The sequence below is a fragment of the Oncorhynchus gorbuscha genome, linkage group LG24, assembly GCF_021184085.1.
Source record: "Oncorhynchus gorbuscha isolate QuinsamMale2020 ecotype Even-year linkage group LG24, OgorEven_v1.0, whole genome shotgun sequence".
Taxonomy (NCBI): Eukaryota; Metazoa; Chordata; class Actinopteri; order Salmoniformes; family Salmonidae; genus Oncorhynchus; species Oncorhynchus gorbuscha.
The window spans coordinates 64031700-64055691 of record NC_060196.1 but is presented as its reverse complement, the minus strand read 5'-3'; the positions used below and the strand labels follow the sequence as shown (position 1 = coordinate 64055691).

At 42.6% G+C, this 23992-nt stretch overlaps 1 protein-coding gene across 1 annotated transcript in view; it reads right to left on the bottom strand.

The window, feature by feature from the left end:
* LOC124012291 (CUB and sushi domain-containing protein 2-like) overlaps window positions 1-23992 on the bottom strand; it is a 463539-nt gene that overhangs the window by 241682 nt on the left and 197865 nt on the right. The window contains exons 23-24 of the mRNA XM_046325753.1: window positions 5397-5535; window positions 2593-2780 (exon numbers count right to left, since the gene is read on the bottom strand). Coding sequence (XP_046181709.1) covers window positions 2593-2780; window positions 5397-5535 — 327 coding nt within the window. The remainder of the gene's footprint in view (window positions 1-2592; window positions 2781-5396; window positions 5536-23992) is intronic.

Genomic DNA, 23992 nt, shown 5'->3' with positions numbered 1-23992 from the left:
CAGCCCAGTCCTCATCCGGCTTCTTCACCTCAGACCACGTGGGACCACGCCAGCCCAGGACCTCCTCATCCGGCTTCTTCACCTCAGACCACGTGGGACCACGCCAGCCCAGGACCTCCTCATCCGGCTTCTTCACCTCAGACCACGTGGGACCACGCCAGCCCAGGACCTCCAAATCCATCTTCTTCACCTGCGGGATTGTCTGAGACCAGTCACCCGACAGATGATGAAACTGTAGGTTTACACAAATGAAGAATTTCTGCACAAACTGTCAGCAACCGTGTCTGTAAAGCTCATCCGCGTGCTCATCTTCCTCACCAGGGAAGCTCATCCGCGTGCTCGTCTTCCTCACCAGGGAAGCTCATCCGCGTGCTCGTCTTCCTCACCAGGGAAGCTCATCCGCGTGCTCGTCTTCCTCACCAGGGAAGCTCATCCGCGTGCTCATCTTCCTCATCAGGCAAGCTCATCCGCGTGCTCGTCGTCCTCACCAGGGAAGCTCATCCGCGTGCTCGTCTTCGTCATCAGGGAAGCTCATCCGCGTGACAGCGTGTCATCAGGAAGCTCATCCGGTGCTCGTCTTCCTCACCAGGGATGTTAATCCGTTGCTGAACCAGGGAAGCTCATCCGCGTGCTCGTCTTCCTCACCAGGGAAGCTTATCCGTGTGCTCGTCTTCCTCACCAGGGAAGCTCATCCGCGTGCTCATCTTCCTCACCAGGCAAGCTCATCCGCGTGCTCGTCGTCCTCACCAGGGAAGCTCATCAGCGTGCTCGTCTTCCTCATCAGGGAAGCTCATCCGCGTGCTCGTCTTCGTCATCAGGGAAGCTCATCCGCGTGCTCGTCTTCGTCATCAGGGAAGCTCATCCGCGTGCTCGTTGTCCTCACCAGGGTTTTGACCTGACTGCAGTTCGGCGTCGTGTCCGACATCGGCGGCCATGCTGAAAGCGTGTTCTTCACGGATTAATCCTGGTTTCAACTGTACCGGGCAGATGGCAGACAGCGTGTATGGAGTCATGTGGGCGAGTGGTTTGCTGATGTTAACGTTGTGAACAGAGTGTCCCATGGTGGCAGTGGGATTATGTTGCGGGCATAAACTACGGACAACGAACATAACTACATTTTATCTACGACAATTTCCTATCCTTCCTCTCCTCTCATTTCCTCTCCTCCCCTCTCCTCTCATTTCCTACCCTCTCCTCTCATTTCCTCTCCTCCCCTCTCCTCTCATTTCCTACCCATTCCACTCATTTCCTCTCCTATCCTCTCCTCTCATTTCCTACCCACTCCTCTCATTTCCTACCCACTCCTCTCATTTCCTACCCACTCCTCTCATTTCCTACCCACTCCTCTCATTTCCTACCCACTCCTCTCATTTCCTACCCACTCCTCTCATTTCCTACCCACTCCTCTCATTTCCTACCCACTCCTCTCATTTCCTACCCACTCCTCTCATTTCCTACCCACTCCTCTCATTTCCTACCCTCTCCTCTCGTTTCCTCTTTTCCTTTCCTCTACTCTCATCCTCCATTACACAAAACTCTGTTTATAATATACTACAGCGAAACATACAAACTGAATGTTGACTTCAATGACCCCAAACAGAGGGTATAGGCTAATATTGCTAATATTGTCCTTTCATCTCTCCTTTCCTTTCATCTCTCCTTTCCTTTCATCTCTCCTTTCCTTTTATGATCTACCGTTCTAAAATGTAAAGTATTATCAGATTACCTAAAATGGTATTCAACCATATTCAAACCAACGTGTGTTTAGTGAAGTTCAGTTTTACATTCAAAGCTGACTGTAATCACACCAGAGTTTACAAGCTACTCCCTTCTCTTTTAGCTTTGCCTTCTCTGACTGTGTAATGAGGCCTTTATAGATGCAGAGTTCTCCAGAATATTAGGTCTTTAAAACACAACGTCCCAACAGTCATCTTCAACTATGTTTTTAATCCTCTATTCCTGATGACAGATGTTCACCCACTGCAGAAACCCTCTGAGACTCAACCACAACACACAGACCAGTTACCAGACCCGTCAACCAACTGCTACACACACAGCGACCAACATCCACCCACACGGAAAAGGGGCCTGTGATCTTGAATGCACTATGATCGTCTGTGCGTGTAAACAGTGTGTACGGTACTGTACCGTCGCCTGTGATCAAACAAGGTTAGGCTCCGAAACAACAAAGTGTCGGTCAGCGCAACGAACCACAGGACTGTCTCACAACAAACGGCCGTTTGCTCTAATTTATCGGAAGCCTTTAGTGTGCAACAAGACGCCAGGGATCAAACAGAGCTTTGACACACACACACGCACGCACGCACGCACGCACACACATGCACACACACACACTCTACTTTCTCTCTCTCCCCTCTCTCTCTCTCTCTCTCTCTCTCTCTCTCACCACCACTCCCTCTCTCTCGTCCCTCTCTCTCACCCCAACTCTCTCGCTTTTGCTCTTTCTCTCTGTTTCTATCCCGTAATTTCTCTCTCTCTCCCCCACTTCTCATTCTCCATTACTACGAAAGACCAAAACCACAGAAGCACTTTACTCCTCCCACCACTAGGGGGGGGACCTAGGGGACATACCTGTATACTGCAGGATGAAGCCGTTGCTGCTGAGCGATGCGTCGCTGCGGAAGGCGAGGAAGAGTGTGTTGGAGCTGCTCTCGATGCGGTCGGGGACGTCAGTACCGTAGAAACTCCCCAACAGAGGGTGGAGGGAGTCAGGACCGTCATAGATGTGGAGGAAGTCATAGCTGGGCTCCAGACTGAACCTGAACGACACAGAGAGAATTAGAAAATATATCATTTTGTAAATTTGATTATCGTGTTTCTCATACCTAGCGAGCATAATATGTGAATATTGTACCATGTGTTTTTGATCTGACCAGGGAATAATGTGGATAATCTAGACCATATAATTTGACCAGGGAATAATGTGGATAATCTAGACCATATAATTTGACCAGGGAATAATGTGGATAATCTAGACCATATAATTTGACCAGGGAATAATGTGGATAATCTAGACCATATAATCTGACCAGGGAATAATGTGGATAATCTAGACCATATAATTTGACCAGGGAATAATGTGGATAATCTAGACCATATAATTTGACCAGGGAATAATGTGGATAATCTAGACCATATAATTTGACCAGGGAATAATGTGGATAATCTAGACCATATAATTTGACCAGGGAATAATGTGGATAATCTAGACCATATAATTTGACCAGGGAATAATGTGGATAATCTAGACCATATAATTTGACCAGGGAATAATGTGGATAATCTAGACCATATAATCTGACCAGGGAATAATGTGGATAATCTAGACCATATAATCTGACCAGGGAATAATGTGGATAATCTAGACCATATAATTTGACCAGGGAATAATGTCGATAATCTAGACCATATAATCTGACCAGGGAATAATGTGGATAAAGACTATTCTAGACCATTTAATCTGACCAGGGAATAATGTGGATAAAGACTATTCTAGACCATTTAATCTGACCAGGGAATAATGTGGATCAAGACTATTCTAGACCATATAATCTGACCAGGGAATAATGTGGATCAAGACTATTCTAGACCATTTAATCTGACCAGGGAATAATGTGGATAAAGACTATTCTAGACCATTTAATCTGACCAGGGAATAATGTGGATAAAGACTATTCTAGACCATTTAATCTGACCAGGGAATAATGTGGATAAAGACTATTCTAGACCATTTAATCTGACCAGGGAATAATGTGGATAAAGACTATTCTAGACCATTTAATCTGACCAGGGAATAATGTGGATAAAGACTATTCTAGACCATTTAATCTGACCAGGGAATAATGTGGATAAAGACTATTCTAGACCATTTAATCTGACCAGGGAATAATGTGGATAAAGACTATTCTAGACCATTTAATTTGACCAGGGAATAATGTGGATAATCTAGACCATATAATCTGACCAGGGAATAATGTGGATAAAGACTATTCTAGACCATATAATTTGACCAGGGAATAATGTGGATAATCTAGACCATATAATCTGACCAGGGAATAATGTGGATAAAGACTATTCTAGACCATTTAATCTGACCAGGGAATAATGTGGATAAAGACTATTCTAGACCATTTAATTTGACCAGGGAATAATGCGGATAATCTAGACCATATAATCTGACCAGGGAATAATGTGGATAAAGACTATTCTAGACCATTTAATCTGACCAGGGAATAATGTGGATAAAGACTATTCTAGACCATTTAATCTGACCAGGGAATAATGTGGATAAAGACTATTCTAGACCATTTAATCTGACCAGGGAATAATGTGGATAAAGACTATTCTAGACCATTTAATCTGACCAGGGAATAATGTGGATAAAGACTATTCTAGACCATTTAATCTGACCAGGGAATAATGTGGATAAAGACTATTCTAGACAGACCATTTAATCTGACCAGGGAATAATGTGGATAAAGACTATTCTAGACCATTTAATCTGACCAGGGAATAATGTGGATAAAGACTATTCTAGACCATTTAATTTGACCAGGGAATAATGTGGATAATCTAGACCATATAATCTGACCAGGGAATAATGTGGATAAAGACTATTCTAGACCATATAATTTGACCAGGGAATAATGTGGATAATCTAGACCATATAATCTGACCAGGGAATAATGTGGATAAAGACTATTCTAGACCATTTAATCTGACCAGGGAATAATGTGGATAAAGACTATTCTAGACCATTTAATCTGACCAGGGAATAATGTGGATAAAGACTATTCTAGACCATATAATTTGACCAGGGAATAATGTGGATAATCTAGACCATATAATCTGACCAGGGAATAATGTGGATAAAGACTATTCTAGACCATTTAATCTGACCAGGGAATAATGTGGATAAAGACTATTCTAGACCATTTAATCTGACCAGGGAATAATGTGGATAAAGACTATTCTAGACCATATAATCTGACCAGGGAATAATGTGGATAAAGACTATTCTAGACCATTTAATCTGACCAGGGAATAATGTGGATAAAGACTATTCTAGACCATTTAATCTGACCAGGGAATAATGTTGGTGCACACACACATACATACATGATGAATCAAGTGAACAACATTGACATGGTCTCTACGGGGACGAATCCAAACCTCGACTTAAAGTTTAAAGTTGGCAACAACAACGTGAACATTTGAAGTTTTCCTCTATGTGAGTATATCATTAGTGTTATGATCACAGGTTGAAGTTGAATGCTACAGAAATATTGACTTTAGTCGAAGTCAAACGTTGAAGATATCAACGCATGGTGTGTAGACTATGTGTGTTCTCCATTAGTGCCCAGGGTAACACTCACTGGTTGAAATTGAGTGCGATGACGTAGTCTGGAGTGACAGAGACAGTCCAGTCGCATTCTCGTCCGTGGGGGTACGGCTCGGGGTACTCTGGGGACAGGATCAGCCCAGTGGGGCCCGTCAGGTTCCCCCCACACGGAGCTGTGATACAGGGAGAGAGAGGAGAGGAAACATGATGATACAGAGAGAGGAGAGGAAACATGATGATACAGAGAGAGAGAGGAGAGGAAACATGATGATACAGAGAGAGAGGAGAGGAAACATGATGATACAGAGAGAGAGAGGAGAGGAAACATGATGATACAGAGAGAGGAGAGGAAACATGATGATACAGGGAGAGGAGAGGAAACATGATGATACAGAGAGAGGAGAGGAAACATGATGATACAGAGAGAGAGAGAGAGAGAGGAGAGGAAACATGATGATACAGAGAGAGAGAGAGGAAACATGATGATACAGAGAGAGGAGAGGAAACATGATGATACAGGGAGAGGAGAGGAAACATGATGATACAGAGAGAGAGGAGAGGAAACATGATGATACAGAGAGAGAGAGGAGGGGAAACATGATGATACAGAGAGAGAGGAAACATGATGATACAGAGAGAGAGAGAGAGAGAGGAGAGGAAACATGATGATACAGGGAGAGAGGAGGGGAAACATGATGATACAGAGAGAGAGAGAGAGAGAGGAGAGGAAACATGATGATACAGGGAGAGGAGAGGAAACATGATGATACAGAGAGAGAGGAGAGGAAACATGATGATACAGAGAGAGAGAGGGGGAAACATGATGATACAGAGAGAGAGAGAGAGAGAGGAGAGGAAACATGATGATACAGGGAGAGGAGAGGAAACATGATGATACAGAGAGAGGAGAGGAAACATGATGATACAGAGAGAGAGGAGGGGAAACATGATGATACAGAGAGAGAGGAGAGAAACATGATGATACAGGGAGAGGAGAGGAAACATGATGATACAGAGAGAGATGATACAGAGAGAGAAACATGATGATACAGAGAGAGAGGAGGGGAAACATGATGATACAGAGAGAGAGAGAGAGAGAGGAGAGGAAACATGATGATACAGGGAGAGGAGAGGAAACATGATGATACAGAGAGAGAGAGGAGAGGAAACATGATGATACAGAGAGAGAGGAGAGGAAACATGATGATACAGAGAGAGGAGAGGAAACATGATGATACAGGGAGAGGAGAGGAAACATGATGAATGAGGGAGAGGAGAGGAGAGGAAACATGATGATACAGAGAGAGGAGAGGAAACATGATGATACAGAGAGAGAGAGAGGAAACATGATGATACAGAGAGAGAGGAGAGGAAACATGATGATACAGAGAGAGAGAGAGGAAACATGATGATACAGAGAGAGAGGAGAGGAAACATGATGATACAGAGAGAGGAGAGGAAACATGATGATACAGAGAGAGAGGAGAGGAAACATGATGATACAGAGAGAGGAGAGGAAACATGATGATACAGAGAGAGAGGAGAGGAAACATGATGATACAGAGAGAGGAGAGGAAACATGATGATACAGAGAGAGGAGAGGAAACATGATGATACAGAGAGAGAGGAGAGGAAACATGATGATACAGAGAGAGAGGAGAGGAAACATGATGATACAGAGAGAGAGAGGAAACATGATGATACAGAGAGAGAGGAGAGGAAACATGATGATACAGAGAGAGAGGAGAGGAAACATGATGATACAGAGAGAGAGAGGAGGGGAAACATGATGATACAGAGAGAGAGAGAGAGAGATGATACAGAGAGGAAAAACATGATGATACAGGAGAGAGGAGAGGAAACATGATGAATGAGAGAGGAGAGGAAACATGATGATACAGAGAGAGAGAGAGAGAGAAACATGATGATACAGAGAGAGGAGAGGAAACATGATGATACAGAGAGAGGAGAGAAAAACATGATGATACAGGAGAGGAGAGGAAACATGATGATACAGAGAGAGAGAGAGAGAGGAGAGAAACATGATGATACAGGGAGAGATACAGAGAGGAAACATGATGATACAGAGAGAGAGGAGAGGAAACATGATGATACAGAGAGAGGAGAGGAAACATGATGATACAGAGAGAGAGGAGAGGAAACATGATGATACAGGGAGAGGAGAGGAAACATGATGATACAGAGAGAGAGGAGAGGAAACATGATGATACAGAGAGAGAGAGAAGGGGAAACATGATGATACAGAGAGAGAGGAAACATGATGATACAGAGAGAGAGAGGAGAGGAGAGAGAAACATGATGATACAGGGAGAGAGGAGGGAAAACAGATGATACAGAGAGAGAGAGAGAGAGAAACATGATGATACAGAGAGAGGAGAGGAAACATGATGATACAGAGAGAGAGAGAGAGAAACATGATGATACAGAGAGAGAGAGGAGGGGAAACATGATGATACAGAGAGAGAGAGAGAGAGAGGAGAGGAAACATGATGATACAGGGAGAGGAGAGGAAACATGATGATACAGAGAGAGGAGAGGAAACATGATGATACAGAGAGAGAGGAGGGGAAACATGATGATACAGAGAGAGAGAGAGGAAACATGATGATACAGAGAGAGAGGAGAGAGGAAACATGATGATACAGAGAGAGAGAGAGGAAACATGATGATACAGAGAGAGGAGAGGAAACATGATGATACAGAGAGAGGAGAGGAAACATGATGAATGAGGGAGAGGAGAGGAAACATGATGATACAGGGAGAGGAGAGGAAACATGATGATACAGGGAGAGGAGAGGAAACATGATGATACAGAGAGAGAGAGAGAGAGAAACATGATGATACAGAGAGAGAGAGAGGAGAGAAACATGATGATACAGAGAGAGAGGAGAGGAAACATGATGAATGAGGGAGAGAGAGAGAGAGAGAGAAACATGATGAAACATGATGATACAGAGAGAGAGAGAGAGAGAGAGAGAAACATGATGATACAGAGAGAGAGAGAGGAAACATGATGATACAGAGAGAGAGAGGAAACATGATGATACAGAGGAGAGAGGAGAGGAAACATGATGATACAGAGAGAGAGAGAGAGAGAGGAGAGGAAACATGATGATACAGGGAGAGGAGAGGAAACATGATGATACAGAGAGAGGAGAGGAAACATGATGATACAGAGAGAGAGAGAGAGAGAGAGGAGAGGAAACATGATGATACAGAGAGAGAGGAGAGGAAACATGATGATACAGAGAGAGGAGAGGAAACATGATGATACAGAGAGAGAGAGAGAGGAAACATGATGATACAGAGAGAGAGGAGAGGAAACATGATGATACAGAGAGAGAGAGAGAAAACATGATGATACAGAGAGAGAGGAGAGGAAACATGATGATACAGAGAGAGGAGAGGAAACATGATGATACAGAGAGAGAGAGAGAAAACATGATGATACAGAGAGAGAGAGAGGAAACATGATGATACAGAGAGAGAGAGAGGAAACATGATGATACAGAGAGAGAGAGAGAAACATGATGATACAGAGAGAGGAGAGGAAACATGATGATACAGAGAGAGAGAGGAAACATGATGATACAGAAACATGATGATACAGAGAGAGAGAGAAAACATGATGATACAGAGAGAGGAGAGGAAACATGATGATACAGAGAGAGAGAGAGGAAACATGATGATACAGGGAGAGGAGAGGAAACATGATGATACAGAGAGAGAGAGAGAGAGAGAGGAGAGGAAACATGATGATACAGGGAGAGGAGAGGAAACATGATGAATGACGGAGAGGAGAGGAGAGGAAACATGATGATACAGGGAGAGGAGAGGAAACATGATGATACAGAGAGAGAGAGAGAGAGAAACATGATGATACAGAGAGAGAGAGAGGAAACATGATGATACAGAGAGAGAGGAGAGGAAACATGATGATACAGAGAGAGAGGAGAGGAAACATGATGATACAGAGAGAGGAGAGGAAACATGATGATACAGAGAGAGAGAGGAGAGGAAACATGATGATACAGAGAGAGAGAGAGGAAACATGATGATACAGAGAGAGAGAGAGGAAACATGATGATACAGAGAGAGAGAGGAAACATGATGATACAGAGAGAGAGAGAGGAAACATGATGATACAGAGAGAGAGGAGAGGAAACATGATGATACAGAGAGAGAGAGGAGGGGAAACATGATGATACAGAGAGAGAGGAGAGGAAACATGATGATACAGAGAGAGAGGAGAGGAAACATGATGATACAGAGAGAGAGGAGAGGAAACATGATGATACAGAGAGAGAGAGAGGAAACATGATGATACAGAGAGAGAGGAGAGGAAACATGATGATACAGAGAGAGAGGAGAGGAAACATGATGATACAGAGAGAGAGGAGAGGAAACATGATGATACAGAGAGAGAGGAAACATGATGATACAGAAACATGATGATACAGAGAGAGAGAGAGGAAACATGATGATACAGAGAGAGAGAGGAAACATGATGATACAGAGAGAGAGGAGAGGAAACATGATGATACAGAGAGAGAGAGAGAGGAAACATGATGATACAGAGAGAGAGGAGGAAACATGATGATACAGAGAGAGAGAGAGAGAGAAACATGATGATACAGAGAGAGAGAGAGAGGAAACATGATGATACAGAGAGAGAGAGAGAGGAAACATGATGATACAGAGAGAGGAGAGGAAACATGATGATACAGAGAGAGAGGAGAGGAAACATGATGATACAGAGAGAGAGGAGAGGAAACATGATGATACAGAGAGAGAGGAGAGGAAACATGATGATACAGAGAGAGAGAGAGGAAACATGATGATACAGAGAGAGAGGAGAGGAAACATGATGATACAGAGAGAGAGGAGAGGAAACATGATGATACAGAGAGAGAGGAGAGGAAACATGATGATACAGAGAGAGAGAGAGGAAACATGATGATACAGAGAGAGAGAGGAAACATGATGATACAGAGAGAGAGGAGAGGAAACATGATGATACAGAGAGAGGAGAGGAAACATGATGATACAGAGAGAGAGGAGAGGAAACATGATGATACAGAGAGAGAGAGAGGAAACATGATGATACAGAGAGAGAGGAGAGGAAACATGATGATACAGAGAGAGGAGAGGAAACATGATGATACAGAGAGAGAGAGAGGAAACATGATGATACAGAGAGAGAGAGAGAGAAACATGATGATATACAGAGAGAGGAGAGGAAACATGATGATACAGAGAGAGAGAGAGAAACATGATGATACAGAGAGAGAGAGGAAACATGATGATACAGAGAGAGAGGAGAGAAACATGATGATACAGAGAGAGAGAGAGAGAAACATGATGATACAGAGAGAGAGAGAGAGGAAACATGATGATACAGAGAGAGGAGAGAGAAACATGATGATACAGAGAGAGAGGAGAGGAAACATGATGATACAGAGAGAGAGAGAGGAAACATGATGATACAGAGAGAGAGAGAGGAAACATGATGATACAGAGAGAGAGGAGAGAAACATGATGATACAGAGAGAGAGAGGAGAGAAACATGATGATACAGAGAGAGAGAGAGGAAACATGATGATACAGAGAGAGAGAGAGAGAGAACATGATGATACAGAGAGAGGAGAGGAAACATGATGATACAGAGAGAGAGGAGAGGAAACATGATGATACAGAGAGAGAGAGAGGAAACATGATGATACAGAGAGAGAGAGAGAGGAAACATGATGATACAGAGAGAGAGGAGAGGAAACATGATGATACAGAGAGAGAGAGAGGGGAAACATGATGATACAGAGAGAGAGAGAGAGAGATACAGAAGAGGAGAGGAAACATGATGATACAGAGAGAGAGGAGAGGAAACATGATGATACAGAGAGAGAGAGAGGAAACATGATGATACAGAGAGAGAGAGAGAGAGAGGAAACATGATGATACAGAGAGAGGAGAGGAAACATGATGATACAGAGAGAGAGAGAGGAAACATGATGATACAGAGAGAGAGAGAGGGGAAACATGATGATACAGAGAGAGAGAGAGAGAGATACAGAGAGAGAAACATGATGATACAGAGAGAGAGGAGAGGAAACATGATGATACAGAGGGAGAGGAGAGGAAACATGATGATACAGAGAGAGAGAGAGAGAGAAACATGATGATACAGAGAGAGAGAGAGAGAGAAACATGATGATACAGAGAGAGAGGAGAGGAAACATGATGATACAGAGAGAGAGAGAGAGGAAACATGATGATACAGAGAGAGGAGAGGAGAGGAAACATGATGATACAGAGAGAGAGAGAGGAAACATGATGATACAGAGAGAGAGGAGAGGAAACATGATGATACAGAGAGAGAGAGAGAGGAAACATGATGATACAGAGAGAGAGAGAGAAACATGATGATACAGAGAGAGAGGAGAGGAAACATGATGATACAGAGAGAGAGAGAGGAAACATGATGATACAGAGAGAGAGAGAGGAAACATGATGATACAGAGAGAGAGAGGAAACATGATGATACAGGAGAGAGGAGAGGAAACATGATGATACAGAGAGAGAGAGAGAGAGAGAGAGAACATGATGATACAGAGAGAGGAGAGGAAACATGATGATGAGGGAGAGAGAGGAGAGGAAACATGATGATACAGAGAGGAGAGGAAACATGATGATACAGAGAGAGGAGAGGAAACATGATGATACAGAGAGAGAGAGAGAGAAACATGATGATACAGAGAGAGAGAGAGAGAGAAACATGATGATACAGAGAGAGAGAGAGGAAACATGATGATACAGAGAGAGAGGAGAGAAACATGATGATACAGAGAGAGAGAGAGAGGAAACATGATGATACAGAGAGAGGAGAGGAAACATGATGATACAGAGAGAGAGAGAGGAAACATGATGATACAGAGAGAGGAGAGGAAACATGATGATACAGAGAGAGAGAGAGAGGAAACATGATGATACAGAGAGAGAGGAGAGGAAACATGATGATACAGAGAGAGAGAGAGGAAACATGATGATACAGAGAGAGAGAGAGGAAACATGATGATACAGAGAGAGAGAGAGAGGGAAACATGATGATACAGAGAGAGGAGAGAAACATGATGATACAGAGAGAGAGGAGAGGAAACATGATGATACAGAGAGAGGAGAGGAAACATGATGATACAGAGAGAGAGGAGAGAGAAACATGATGATACAGAGAGAGAGAGAGGAAACATGATGATACAGAGAGAGAGAGAGAGGAAACATGATGATACAGAGAGAGAGAGAGAAACATGAGGAGAGGAAACATGATGATACAGAGAGAGAGAGAGGAAACATGATGATACAGAGAGAGAGAGAGAGGAAACATGATGATACAGAGAGAGGAGAGAGAAACATGATGATACAGAGAGAAAAACATGATGATACAGAGAGAGAGAGAGAAAAACATGATGATACAGAGAGAGAGAGAGAGGAAACATGATGATACAGAGAGAGAGAGGAAACAAACATGATGATACAGAGAGAGAGAGAGGAAACATGATGATACAGAGAGAGAGAGAGAGAGGAAACATGATGATACAGAGAGAGAGAGGAAACATGATGATACAGAGATGATACAGAGAGAGGAGAGGAAACATGATGATACAGAGAGAGAGGAGAGGAAACATGATGATACAGAGAGAGGAGAGGAAACATGATGATACAGAGAGAGAGAGAGGAAACATGATGATACAGAGAGAGAGGAGAGAAACATGATGATACAGAGAGAGGAGAGGAAACATGATGATACAGAGAGAGAGGAGAGGAAACATGATGATACAGAGAGAGAGGAGAGGAAACATGATGATACAGAGAGAGAGAGAGAGGAAACATGATGATACAGAGAGAGAGAGAGGAAACATGATGATACAGAGAGAGAGAGAGGAAACATGATGATACAGAGAGAGAGAGAGGAAACATGATGATACAGAGAGAGAGGAGAGGAAACATGATGATACAGAGAGAGAGAGAGGAAACATGATGATACAGAGAGAGAGAGAGAAACATGATGATACAGAGAGAGAGAGAGAGGAAACATGATGATACAGAGAGAGAGAGAGAGAGAGAGAGAGGAGAGGAAACATGATGATACAGAGAGAGGAGAGAGAAACATGATGATACAGAGAGAGAGAGAGGAAACATGATGATACAGAGAGAGAGAGAGAGAAACATGATGATACAGAGAGAGAGGAGAGGAAACATGATGATACAGAGAGAGAGGAGAGGAAACATGATGATACAGAGAGAGAGGAGAAAACATGATGATACAGAGAGAGGAGAGGAAACATGATGATACAGAGAGAGGAGAGGAAACATGATGATACAGAGAGAGGAGAGGAAACATGATGATACAGAGAGAGAGAGAGGAAACATGATGATACAGAGAGAGAGAGAGAGAGATACAGAGAAAAAACATGATGATACAGAGAGAGAGAGAGGAAACATGATGATACAGAGAGAGAGAGAAACATGATGATACAGAGAGAGAGAGAGGAAACATGATGATACAGAGAGAGAGGAGAGGAAACATGATGATACAGAGAGAGGAGAGGAAACATGATGATAAGAGAGAGAGAGAGAAACATGATGATACAGAGAGAGGAGAGGAAACATGATGATACAGAGAGAGAGAGAGAGGAAACATGATGATACAGAGAGAGAGAGAGGAAACATGATGATACAGACAGAGAGAGGAGAGGAAACATGATGATACAGAGAGAGAGGAGAGGAAACATGATGATACAGAGAGAGAGGAGAGGAAACATGATGATACAGAGAGAGAGAGAGGAAACATGATGATACAGAGAGAGAGAGAGAGGAAACATGATGAGAGAGAGAGGAGAGATGATGATACAGGGAGAGGAGAGGAAACATGATGATACAGAGAGAGAGAGGAGAGGAAACATGATGATACAGAGAGAGAGAGAGAGAGGAAACATGATGATACAGAGAGAGAGAGAGAGAAACATGATGATACAGAGAGAGAGGAGAGGAAACATGATGATACAGAGAGAGAGAGAGGAAACATGATGATACAGAGAGAGAGAGAGAGAGGAAACATGATGATACAGAGAGAGGAGAGGAAACATGATGATATGAGAGAGAGGAGAGGAAACATGATGATACAGAGAGAGAGAGAGAGAGAAACATGATGATACAGAGAGAGAGAGAGAGAGAAACATGATGATACAGAGAGAGAGGAGAGGAAACATGATGATACAGAGAGAGAGAGAGAGGAAACATGATGATACAGAGAGAGAGGAGAGGAAACATGATGATACAGAGAGAGAGAGAGGAAACATGATGATACAGAGAGAGAGAGAGAGGAAACATGATGATACAGAGAGAGGAGAGAGAGGAAACATGATGATACAGAGAGAGAGAGAGGAAACATGATGATACAGAGAGAGAGAGAGGAAACATGATGATACAGAGAGAGGAGAGGAAACATGATGATACAGAGAGAGGAGAGGAAACATGATGATACAGAGAGAGAGAGAGGAAACATGATGATACAGAGAGAGAGGAGAGAAACATGATGATACAGAGAGAGAGAGAAACATGATACAGAGAGAGAGAGAGGAAACATGATGATACAGAGAGAGAGGAGAGGAAACAATGATACAGAGAGAGAGAGAGAGAGAGGAAACATGATGATACAGAGAGAGAGGAGAGGAAACATGATGATACAGAGAGAGAGAGAGGAAACATGATGATACAGAGAGAGAGAGAGGAAACATGAGATGATACAGAGAGAGAGAGAGGAAACATGATGATACAGAGAGAGAGAGAGAGAAACATGATGATACAGAGAGAGAGGAGAGAAACATGATGATACAGAGAGAGAGAGAGAGAAACATGATGATACAGAGAGAGAGGAGAGGAAACATGATGATACAGAGAGAGAGAGAGAGAAACATGATGATACAGAGAGAGAGAGAGGAAACATGATGATACAGAGAGAGAGGAGAGGAAACATGATGATACAGAGAGAGAGGAGAGGAAACATGATGATACAGAGAGAGAGAGAGAGAGAGAGAACATGATGATACAGAGAGAGAGAGAGAAACATGATGATACAGAGAGAGAGAGAGAGAGAGGAAGGAGAGGAAACATGATGATACAGAGAGAGAGAGAGAGAAACATGATGATACAGAGAGAGAGAGAGGAAACATGATGATACAGAGAGAGAGAGAGATGATGATACAGAGAGAAACATGATGATACAGAGAGAGAGAGAGAGGAGGAAACATGATGATACAGAGAGAGAGAGAGGAAACATGATGATACAGAGAGAGAGATGATACAGAGGAAACATGATGATACAGAGAGAGAGAGAGAGGAAACATGATGATACAGAGAGAGAGAGAGAGAGAAACATGATGATACAGAGAGAGAGAGAGAGAAACATGATGATACAGAGAGAGAGAGGAAACATGATGATACAGAGAGAGAGAGAAACATGATGATACAGAGAGAGAGGAGAGGAAACATGATGATACAGAGAGAGAGAGAGATACAGAAACATGATGATACAGAGAGAGAGAGGAAACATGATGATACAGAGAGAGAGAGAGGAAACATGATGATACAGAGAGAGAGGAAACATGAGATACAGAGAGAGAGAGAGAAACATGATGATACAGAGAGAGAGAGAGAGGGAAACATGATGATACAGAGAGAGGAGAGGAAACATGATGATACAGAGAGAGAGAGAGAGGAAACATGATGATACAGAGAGAGAGAGAGGAAACATGATGATACAGAGAGAGAGGAGAGAAACATGATGATACAGAGAGAGAGAGAGAGGAAACATGATGATACAGAGAGAGAGAGAGAAACATGATGATACAGAGAGAGAGAGAGGAAACATGATGATACAGAGAGAGAGAGAGGAAACATGATGATACAGAGAGAGAGAGAGGAAACATGATGATACAGAGAGAGAGAGAGAAACATGATGATACAGAGAGAGAGAGAAATATGAGATACAGAGAGAGGAGAGGAGATGATGATACAGAGAGAGAGAGAGGAAACATGATGATACAGAGAGAGAGAGAGGAAACATGATGATACAGAGAGAGGAGAGGAAACATGATGATACAGAGAGAGAGAGGAAACATGATGATACAGAGAGAGGAGAGGAAACATGATGATACAGAGAGAGAGAGGAAACATGATGATACAGAGAGAGAGGACATGATGATACAGAGAGAGAGGAGAGGAAACATGATGATACAGAGAGAGGAGAGGAAACATGATGATACAGAGAGAGAGAGGAGATGAGAGAAACATGATGATACAGAGAGAGAGAGAGAGAAACATGATGATACAGAGAGAGAGAGAGAAACATGATGATACAGAGAGAGAGGAGAGAAACATGATGATACAGAGAGAGAGAGAGAGAAACATGATGATACAGAGAGAGAGAGAGAGAGAGAGAGAGGAAACATGATGATACAGAGAGAGAGGAGAGGAAACATGATGATACAGAGAGAGAGAGAGAGAAACATGATGATACAGAGAGAGAGAGAGAAACATGATGATACAGAGAGAGAGAGAAACATGATGATACAGAGAGAGAGAGAGAGAAACATGATGATACAGAGAGAGAGAGAGGAAACATGATGATACAGAGAGAGAGAGAGGAAACATGATGATACAGAGAGAGAGAGGAAACATGATGATACAGAGAGAGAGAGAGGAAACATGATGATACAGAGAGAGAGATGAGAGGAAATACAGAGAGAGAGAGAGAAACAAGATACAGAGAGAGAGAGAGGAAACATGATGATACAGAGAGAGAGGAGAGGAAACATGATGATACAGAGAGAGAGAGAGATACAGAGAGAGAAGAGGAAAGCATGATGATACAGAGAGAGAGAGAGAGGAAACATGATGATACAGAGAGAGAGAGGAGAGGAAACATGATGATACAGAGAGAGAGAGGAAACATGATGATACAGAGAGAGAGAGAGAAACATGATGAGGAGAGAGAGAGGAAACATGATGATACAGAGAGAGAGGAGAGGAAACATGATGATACAGAGAGAGAGAGAGGAAACATGATGATACAGAGAGAGAGAGAGAAAAGAGAGAGAGAGAGAGAGCATGATGATACAGAGAGAGAGGAGAGGAAACATGATGATACAGAGAGAGAGAGAGAGGAAAAACATGATGATACAGAGAGAGAGAGAGAGAAACATGATGATACAGAGAGAGAGAGAGAAACATGATGATACAGAGAGAGAGAGAGAGGAAACATGATGATACAGAGAGAGAGGAGAGGAAACATGATGATACAGAGAGAGAGAGAGAGAAACATGATGATACAGAGAGAGAGGAGAGGAAACATGATGATACAGAGAGAGAGAGAGAAACATGATGATACAGAGAGAGAGAGAGGAAACATGATGATACAGAGAGAGAGGAAAGGAAACATGATGATACAGAGAGAGAGAGAGAGGAAACATGATGATACAGAGAGAGAGAGAGGAAACATGATGATACAGAGAGAGAGAGGAGAGAAACATGATGATACAGAGAGAGAGAGAGAGAGGAAACATGATGATACAGAGAGAGAGAGAAACATGAGATACAGAGAAACATGATGATACAGAGAGAGAGAGAGAAACATGATGATACAGAGAGAGAGAGAGAGATGATACAGAGAGAGAGAGGAAACAGAGAGAGAGAGAGAGAGGAAACATGATGATACAGAGAGAGAGGAGAGGAAACATGATGATACAGAGAGAGAGGAGAGGAAACATGATGATACAGAGAGAGAGAGAGGAAACATGATGATACAGAGAGAGAGGAGAGGAAACATGATGATACAGAGAGAGAGAGGAGAGGAAACATGATGATACAGAGAGAGAGGAGAGGAAACATGATGATACAGAGAGAGAGAGAGAGAAACATGATGATACAGAGAGAGAGAGAGATGATGATACAGAGAGAGAAACATGATGACATGAGAGAGAGAGAGAGGAGAGGAAACATGATGATACAGAGAGAGGAGAGGAAACAGAGAGAGAGAGAGAGGAAACATGATGATACAGAGAGAGAGAGAGGAAACATGATGATACAGAGAGAGAGAGAGAGGAAACATGATGATACAGAGAGAGAGAGAGAAACATGATGATACAGAGAGAGGAGAGGAAACATGATGATACAGAGAGAGGAGAGAGAGAGGAAACATGATGATACAGAGAGAGAGAGAGGAACATGATGATACAGAGAGAGAGAGAGAGAGAGGAAACATGATGATACAGAGAGAGAGAGAGAGAAACATGATGATACAGAGAGAGAGAGAGAGGAAACATGATGATACAGAGAGAGAGAGAGGAAACATGATGATACAGAGAGAGAGAGAGGAAACATGATGATACAGAGAGAGAGAGAGGAAACATGATGATACAGAGAGAGAGAGAGAGAGAAACATGATGATACAGAGAGAGGAGAGGAAACATGATGATACAGAGAGAGAGAGAGAGGAAACATGATGATACAGAGAGAGGAGAGGAAACATGATGAATGAGGAGAGGAGAGGAGAGAAACATGATGATACAGAGAGAGAGAGAGAGAGAAACATGATGATACAGAGAGAGAGAGAGAGAAACATGATGATACAGAGAGAGAGAGAGAGAGAGATACAGAGGAAACATGATGATACAGAGAGAGAGGAAACATGATACAGAGAGAGAAAAACATGATGATACAGAGAGAGGAGAGGAAACATGATGATACAGAGAGAGAGAGAGGAAACATGATGATACAGAGAGAGAGAGAGAGAGAAACATGATGATACAGAGAGAGAGAGAGAGGAAACATGATGATACAGAGAGAGGAGAGGAAACATGATGATACAGAGAGAGAGAGGAAACATGATGATACATGATGAGAGAGAGAGAGAGAGAGAGAGAAAGGAAACATGATGATACAGAGAGAGAGAGAGAGAGAAACATGATGATACAGAGAGAGGAGAGGAAACATGATGATACAGAGAGAGAGAGAGGAAACATGATGATACAGAGAGAGAGAGAGGAAACATGATGATACAGAGAGAGAGGAGAGGAAACATGATGATACAGAGAGAGAGAGAGAGGAAACATGATGATACAGAGAGAGAGAGAAACATGATGATACAGAGAGAGAGAGAGGAAACATGATGATACAGAGAGAGGGAGAGGAAACATGATGATACAGAGAGAGAGAGAGAAACATGATGATACAGAGAGAGAGAGAGAGGAAACATGATGATACAGAGAGAGAGAGAGAGAAACATGATGATACAGAGAGAGAGAGAGGAAACATGATGATACAGAGAGAGAGAGAGGAAACATGATGATACAGAGAGAGAGAGAGGAAACATGATGATACAGAGAGAGAGGAAACATGATGATACAGAGAGAGAGAGAGGAAACATGATGATACAGAGAGAGGAGGAGAGATACAGAGAGGAAACATGATGATACAGAGAGAGAGGAGAAAACATGATGATACAGAGAGAGAGAGAGAGAAACATGATGATACAGAGGAGAGAGGAGAGGAAACATGATGATACAGAGAGAGAGAGAGAAGAGGAGAGGAAACATGATGATACAGAGAGAGGAGAGGAAACATGATGATACAGAGAGAGAGAGAGAGGAAACATGATGATACAGAGAGAGAGAGAGGAAACATGATGATACAGAGAGAGAGGAGAGATACAGAAAGGAGAGGAAACATGATGATACAGAGAGAGAGAGAGGAAACATGATGATACAGAGAGAGGAGAGGAAACATGATGATACAGGAGAGAGAGGAGAGGAAACATGATGATACAGAGAGAGAGGAGAGAGAAACATGATGATACAGAGAGAGGGAGAGGAAACATGATGATACAGAGAGAGAGAGGAGAGGAAACATGATGATACAGAGAGAGAGAGAGGAAACATGATGATACAGAGAGAGAGGAGAGGAAACATGATGATACAGAGAGAGGAGAGGAAACATGATGATACAGAGAGAGGAGAGGAAACATGATGATACAGAGAGAGAGAGAGAGAGAGAGAGAGAAACATGATGATACAGAGAGAGAGAGAGGAAACATGATGATACAGAGAGAGAGAGAGAAACATGATGATACAGAGAGAGAGAGAGGAAACATGATGATACAGAGAGAGAGAGAAACATGAGAGGAAACATGATGATACAGAGAGAGAGGAGAGGAAACATGATGATACAGAGAGAGAGGAGAGAGAAACATGATGATACAGAGAGAGAGAGAGGAAACATGATGATACAGAGAGAGAGAGAGGAAAGGGAAACATGATGATACAGAGAGAGAGAGAGAAACATGGAAACATGATGATACAGAGAGAGAGGATGAGAGGAAACATGATGATACAGAGAGAGAGAGAGAAACATGATGATACAGAGAGAGAGGAGAGGAAACATGATGATACAGAGAGAGAGGAGAGGAAACATGATGATACAGAGAGAGAGAGAGAGGAAACATGATGATACAGAGAGAGAGAGCAAACATGAGAGGAAACATGATGATACAGAGAGAGAGAGAAACATGATGATACAGAGAGAGAGAGAAAACATGATGATACAGAGAGAGAGAGAGGAAACATGATGATACAGAGAGAGAGAGAGGAAACATGATGATACAGAGAGAGAGGAGAGGAAACATGATGATACAGAGAGAGAGAGAGGAAACATGATGATACAGAGAGAGGAGAGGAAACATGATGATAGAGGAAGAGAGAGAGAGAGAGGAAACATGATGATACAGAGAGAGAGAGAGAGATGAAACATGATGATACAGAGAGAGGAGAGGAAACATGATGATACAGAGAGAGAGAGAGAGAAACATGATGATACAGAGAGAGAGGAGAGGAAACATGATGATACAGAGAGAGAGAGAGGAAACATGATGATACAGAGAGAGAGGAGAGGAAACATGATGATACAGAGAGAGAGGAGAGGAAACATGATGATACAGAGAGAGAGAGAGAGGAAACATGATGATACAGAGAGAGAGAGAGGAAACATGATGATACAGAGAGAGAGAGGAAACATGATGATACAGAGAAACATGATGATACAGAGAGAGAAGACATGATGATACAGAGAGAGAGAGAGGAAACATGATGATGATACAGAGAGAGAGATGAGAGAAACATGATGATACAGAGAGAGGAGAGGAAACATGATGATACAGAGAGAGAGAGAGAGAAACATGATGATACAGAGAGAGGAGAGGAAACATGATGATACAGAGAGAGAGAGAGGAAACATGATGATACAGAGAGAGAGAGAGGAAACATGATGATACAGAGAGAGGAGAGAAACATGATGATACAGAGAGGAGAGGAAACATGATGATACAGAGAGAGGAGAGGAAACATGATGATACAGAGAGAGGAGAGAGAAACATGATGATACAGAGAGAGAGAGAGGAGATGAAACATGATGATACAGAGAGAGAGAGAGATGATACAGAAACATGATGATACAGAGAGAGAGATAAGAGAGAGAAACATGATGATACAGAGAGAGAGAGAGAGGAAACATGATGATACAGAGAGAGAGAGAGAGGAGAAAACATGATGATACAGAGAGAGAGAGAGGAGAGAAACATGATGATACAGAGAGAGAGAGAGGAGAGGAAACATGATGATACAGAGAGAGAGAGAGAGAAACATGATGATACAGAGAGAGAGAGGAAACATGATGATACAGAGAGAGAGAGAGGAAACATGATGATACAGAGAGAGAGAGAGAGGAAACATGATGATACAGAGAGAGAGAGAGAGAAACATGATGATACAGAGAGAGAGAGAGGAAACATGATGATACAGAGAGAGGAGAGGAAACATGATGATACAGAGAGAGAGAGGAAACATGATGATACAGAGAGAGAGAGAGAGGAGAACATGATGATACAGAGGAGAGGAGAGAGAAACATGATGATACAGAGAGAGAGAGAGAAACATGATGATACAGAGAGAGGAGAGGAAACATGATGATACAGAGAGAGAGATGAGAGAGAAACATGATGATACAGAGAGAGAGGAGAGGAAACATGATGATACAGAGAGAGAGATGATACAGAGAGAGAAACATGATGATACAGAGAGAGAGAGAGGAAACATGATGATACAGAGAGAGAGGAGAGGAAACATGATGATACAGAGAGAGAGAGAGGAAACATGATGATACAGAGAGAGAGAGAGAGGAAACATGATGATACAGAGAGAGAGGAGGAATACAGAGAGAGAGAGAAACATGATGATACAGAGAGAGGAGAGGAAACATGATGATACAGAGAGAGAGAGAGGAAACATGATGATACAGAGAGAGAGAGAGGAGAGGAAACATGATGATACAGAGAGAGAGAGAGAGGAAACATGATGATACAGAGAGAGAGAGAGAGGAAACATGATGATAGAGAGAGAGAGAGAGATGATACAGAAACATGATGATACAGAGAGAGGAGAGGAAACATGATGATACAGAGAGAGAGAGAGGAGAGGAAACATGATGATAGAGAGAGAGGGAGAGGAGAGGAAACATGATGATACAGAGAGAGGAGAGGAAACATGATGATACAGAGAGAGGAGAGGAAACATGATGATAGAGAGAGAGAGAGAGAGGAAACATGATGATACAGAGAGAGAGGAGAGGAAACATGATGATACAGAGAGAGAGAGAGGAAACATGATGATACAGAGAGAGAGAGAGAGAGAAACATGATGATGATAGAGAGAGAGGAGAGGAAACATGATGATACAGAGAGAGAGAGAGAGAGAGAAACATGATGATACAGAGAGAGAGGAGAGAGGAAACATGATGATACAGAGAGAGAGAGAGGAGAGGAAACATGATGATACAGAGAGAGAGGAGAGGAAACATGATGATACAGAGAGAGAGGAGAGGAAACATGATGATACAGAGAGAGGAGAGGAAACATGATGATACAGAGAGAGGAGAGGAAACATGATGATACAGAGAGAGAGGAGAGGAAACATGATGATACAGAGAGAGAGAGAGGAGAGGAAACATGATGATACAGAGAGAGAGAGAGGAAACATGATGATACAGAGAGAGAGAGAGGAGAGGAAACATGATGATACAGAGAGAGAGGAGAGGAAACATGATGATACAGAGAGAGAGAGGAGGGGAAACATGATGATACAGGGAGAGAGAGAGAGAGAGGAGAGGAAACATGATGATACAGGGAGAGGAGAGGAAACATGATGAATGAGGGAGAGGAGAGGAGAGGAAACATGATGATACAGGGAGAGAGGAGAGGAAACATGATGATACAGGGAGAGAGGAGAGGAAACATGATGATACAGAGAGAGGAGAGGAAACATGATGATACAGAGAGAGAGAGGAGAGGAAACATGATGATACAGAGAGAGGAGAGGAAACATGATGATACAGAGAGAGAGGAGAGGAAACATGATGATACAGAGAGAGAGGAGAGGAAACATGATGATACAGAGAGAGAGAGAGGAGAGGAAACATGATGATACAGAGAGAGAGAGAGGAGAGGAAACA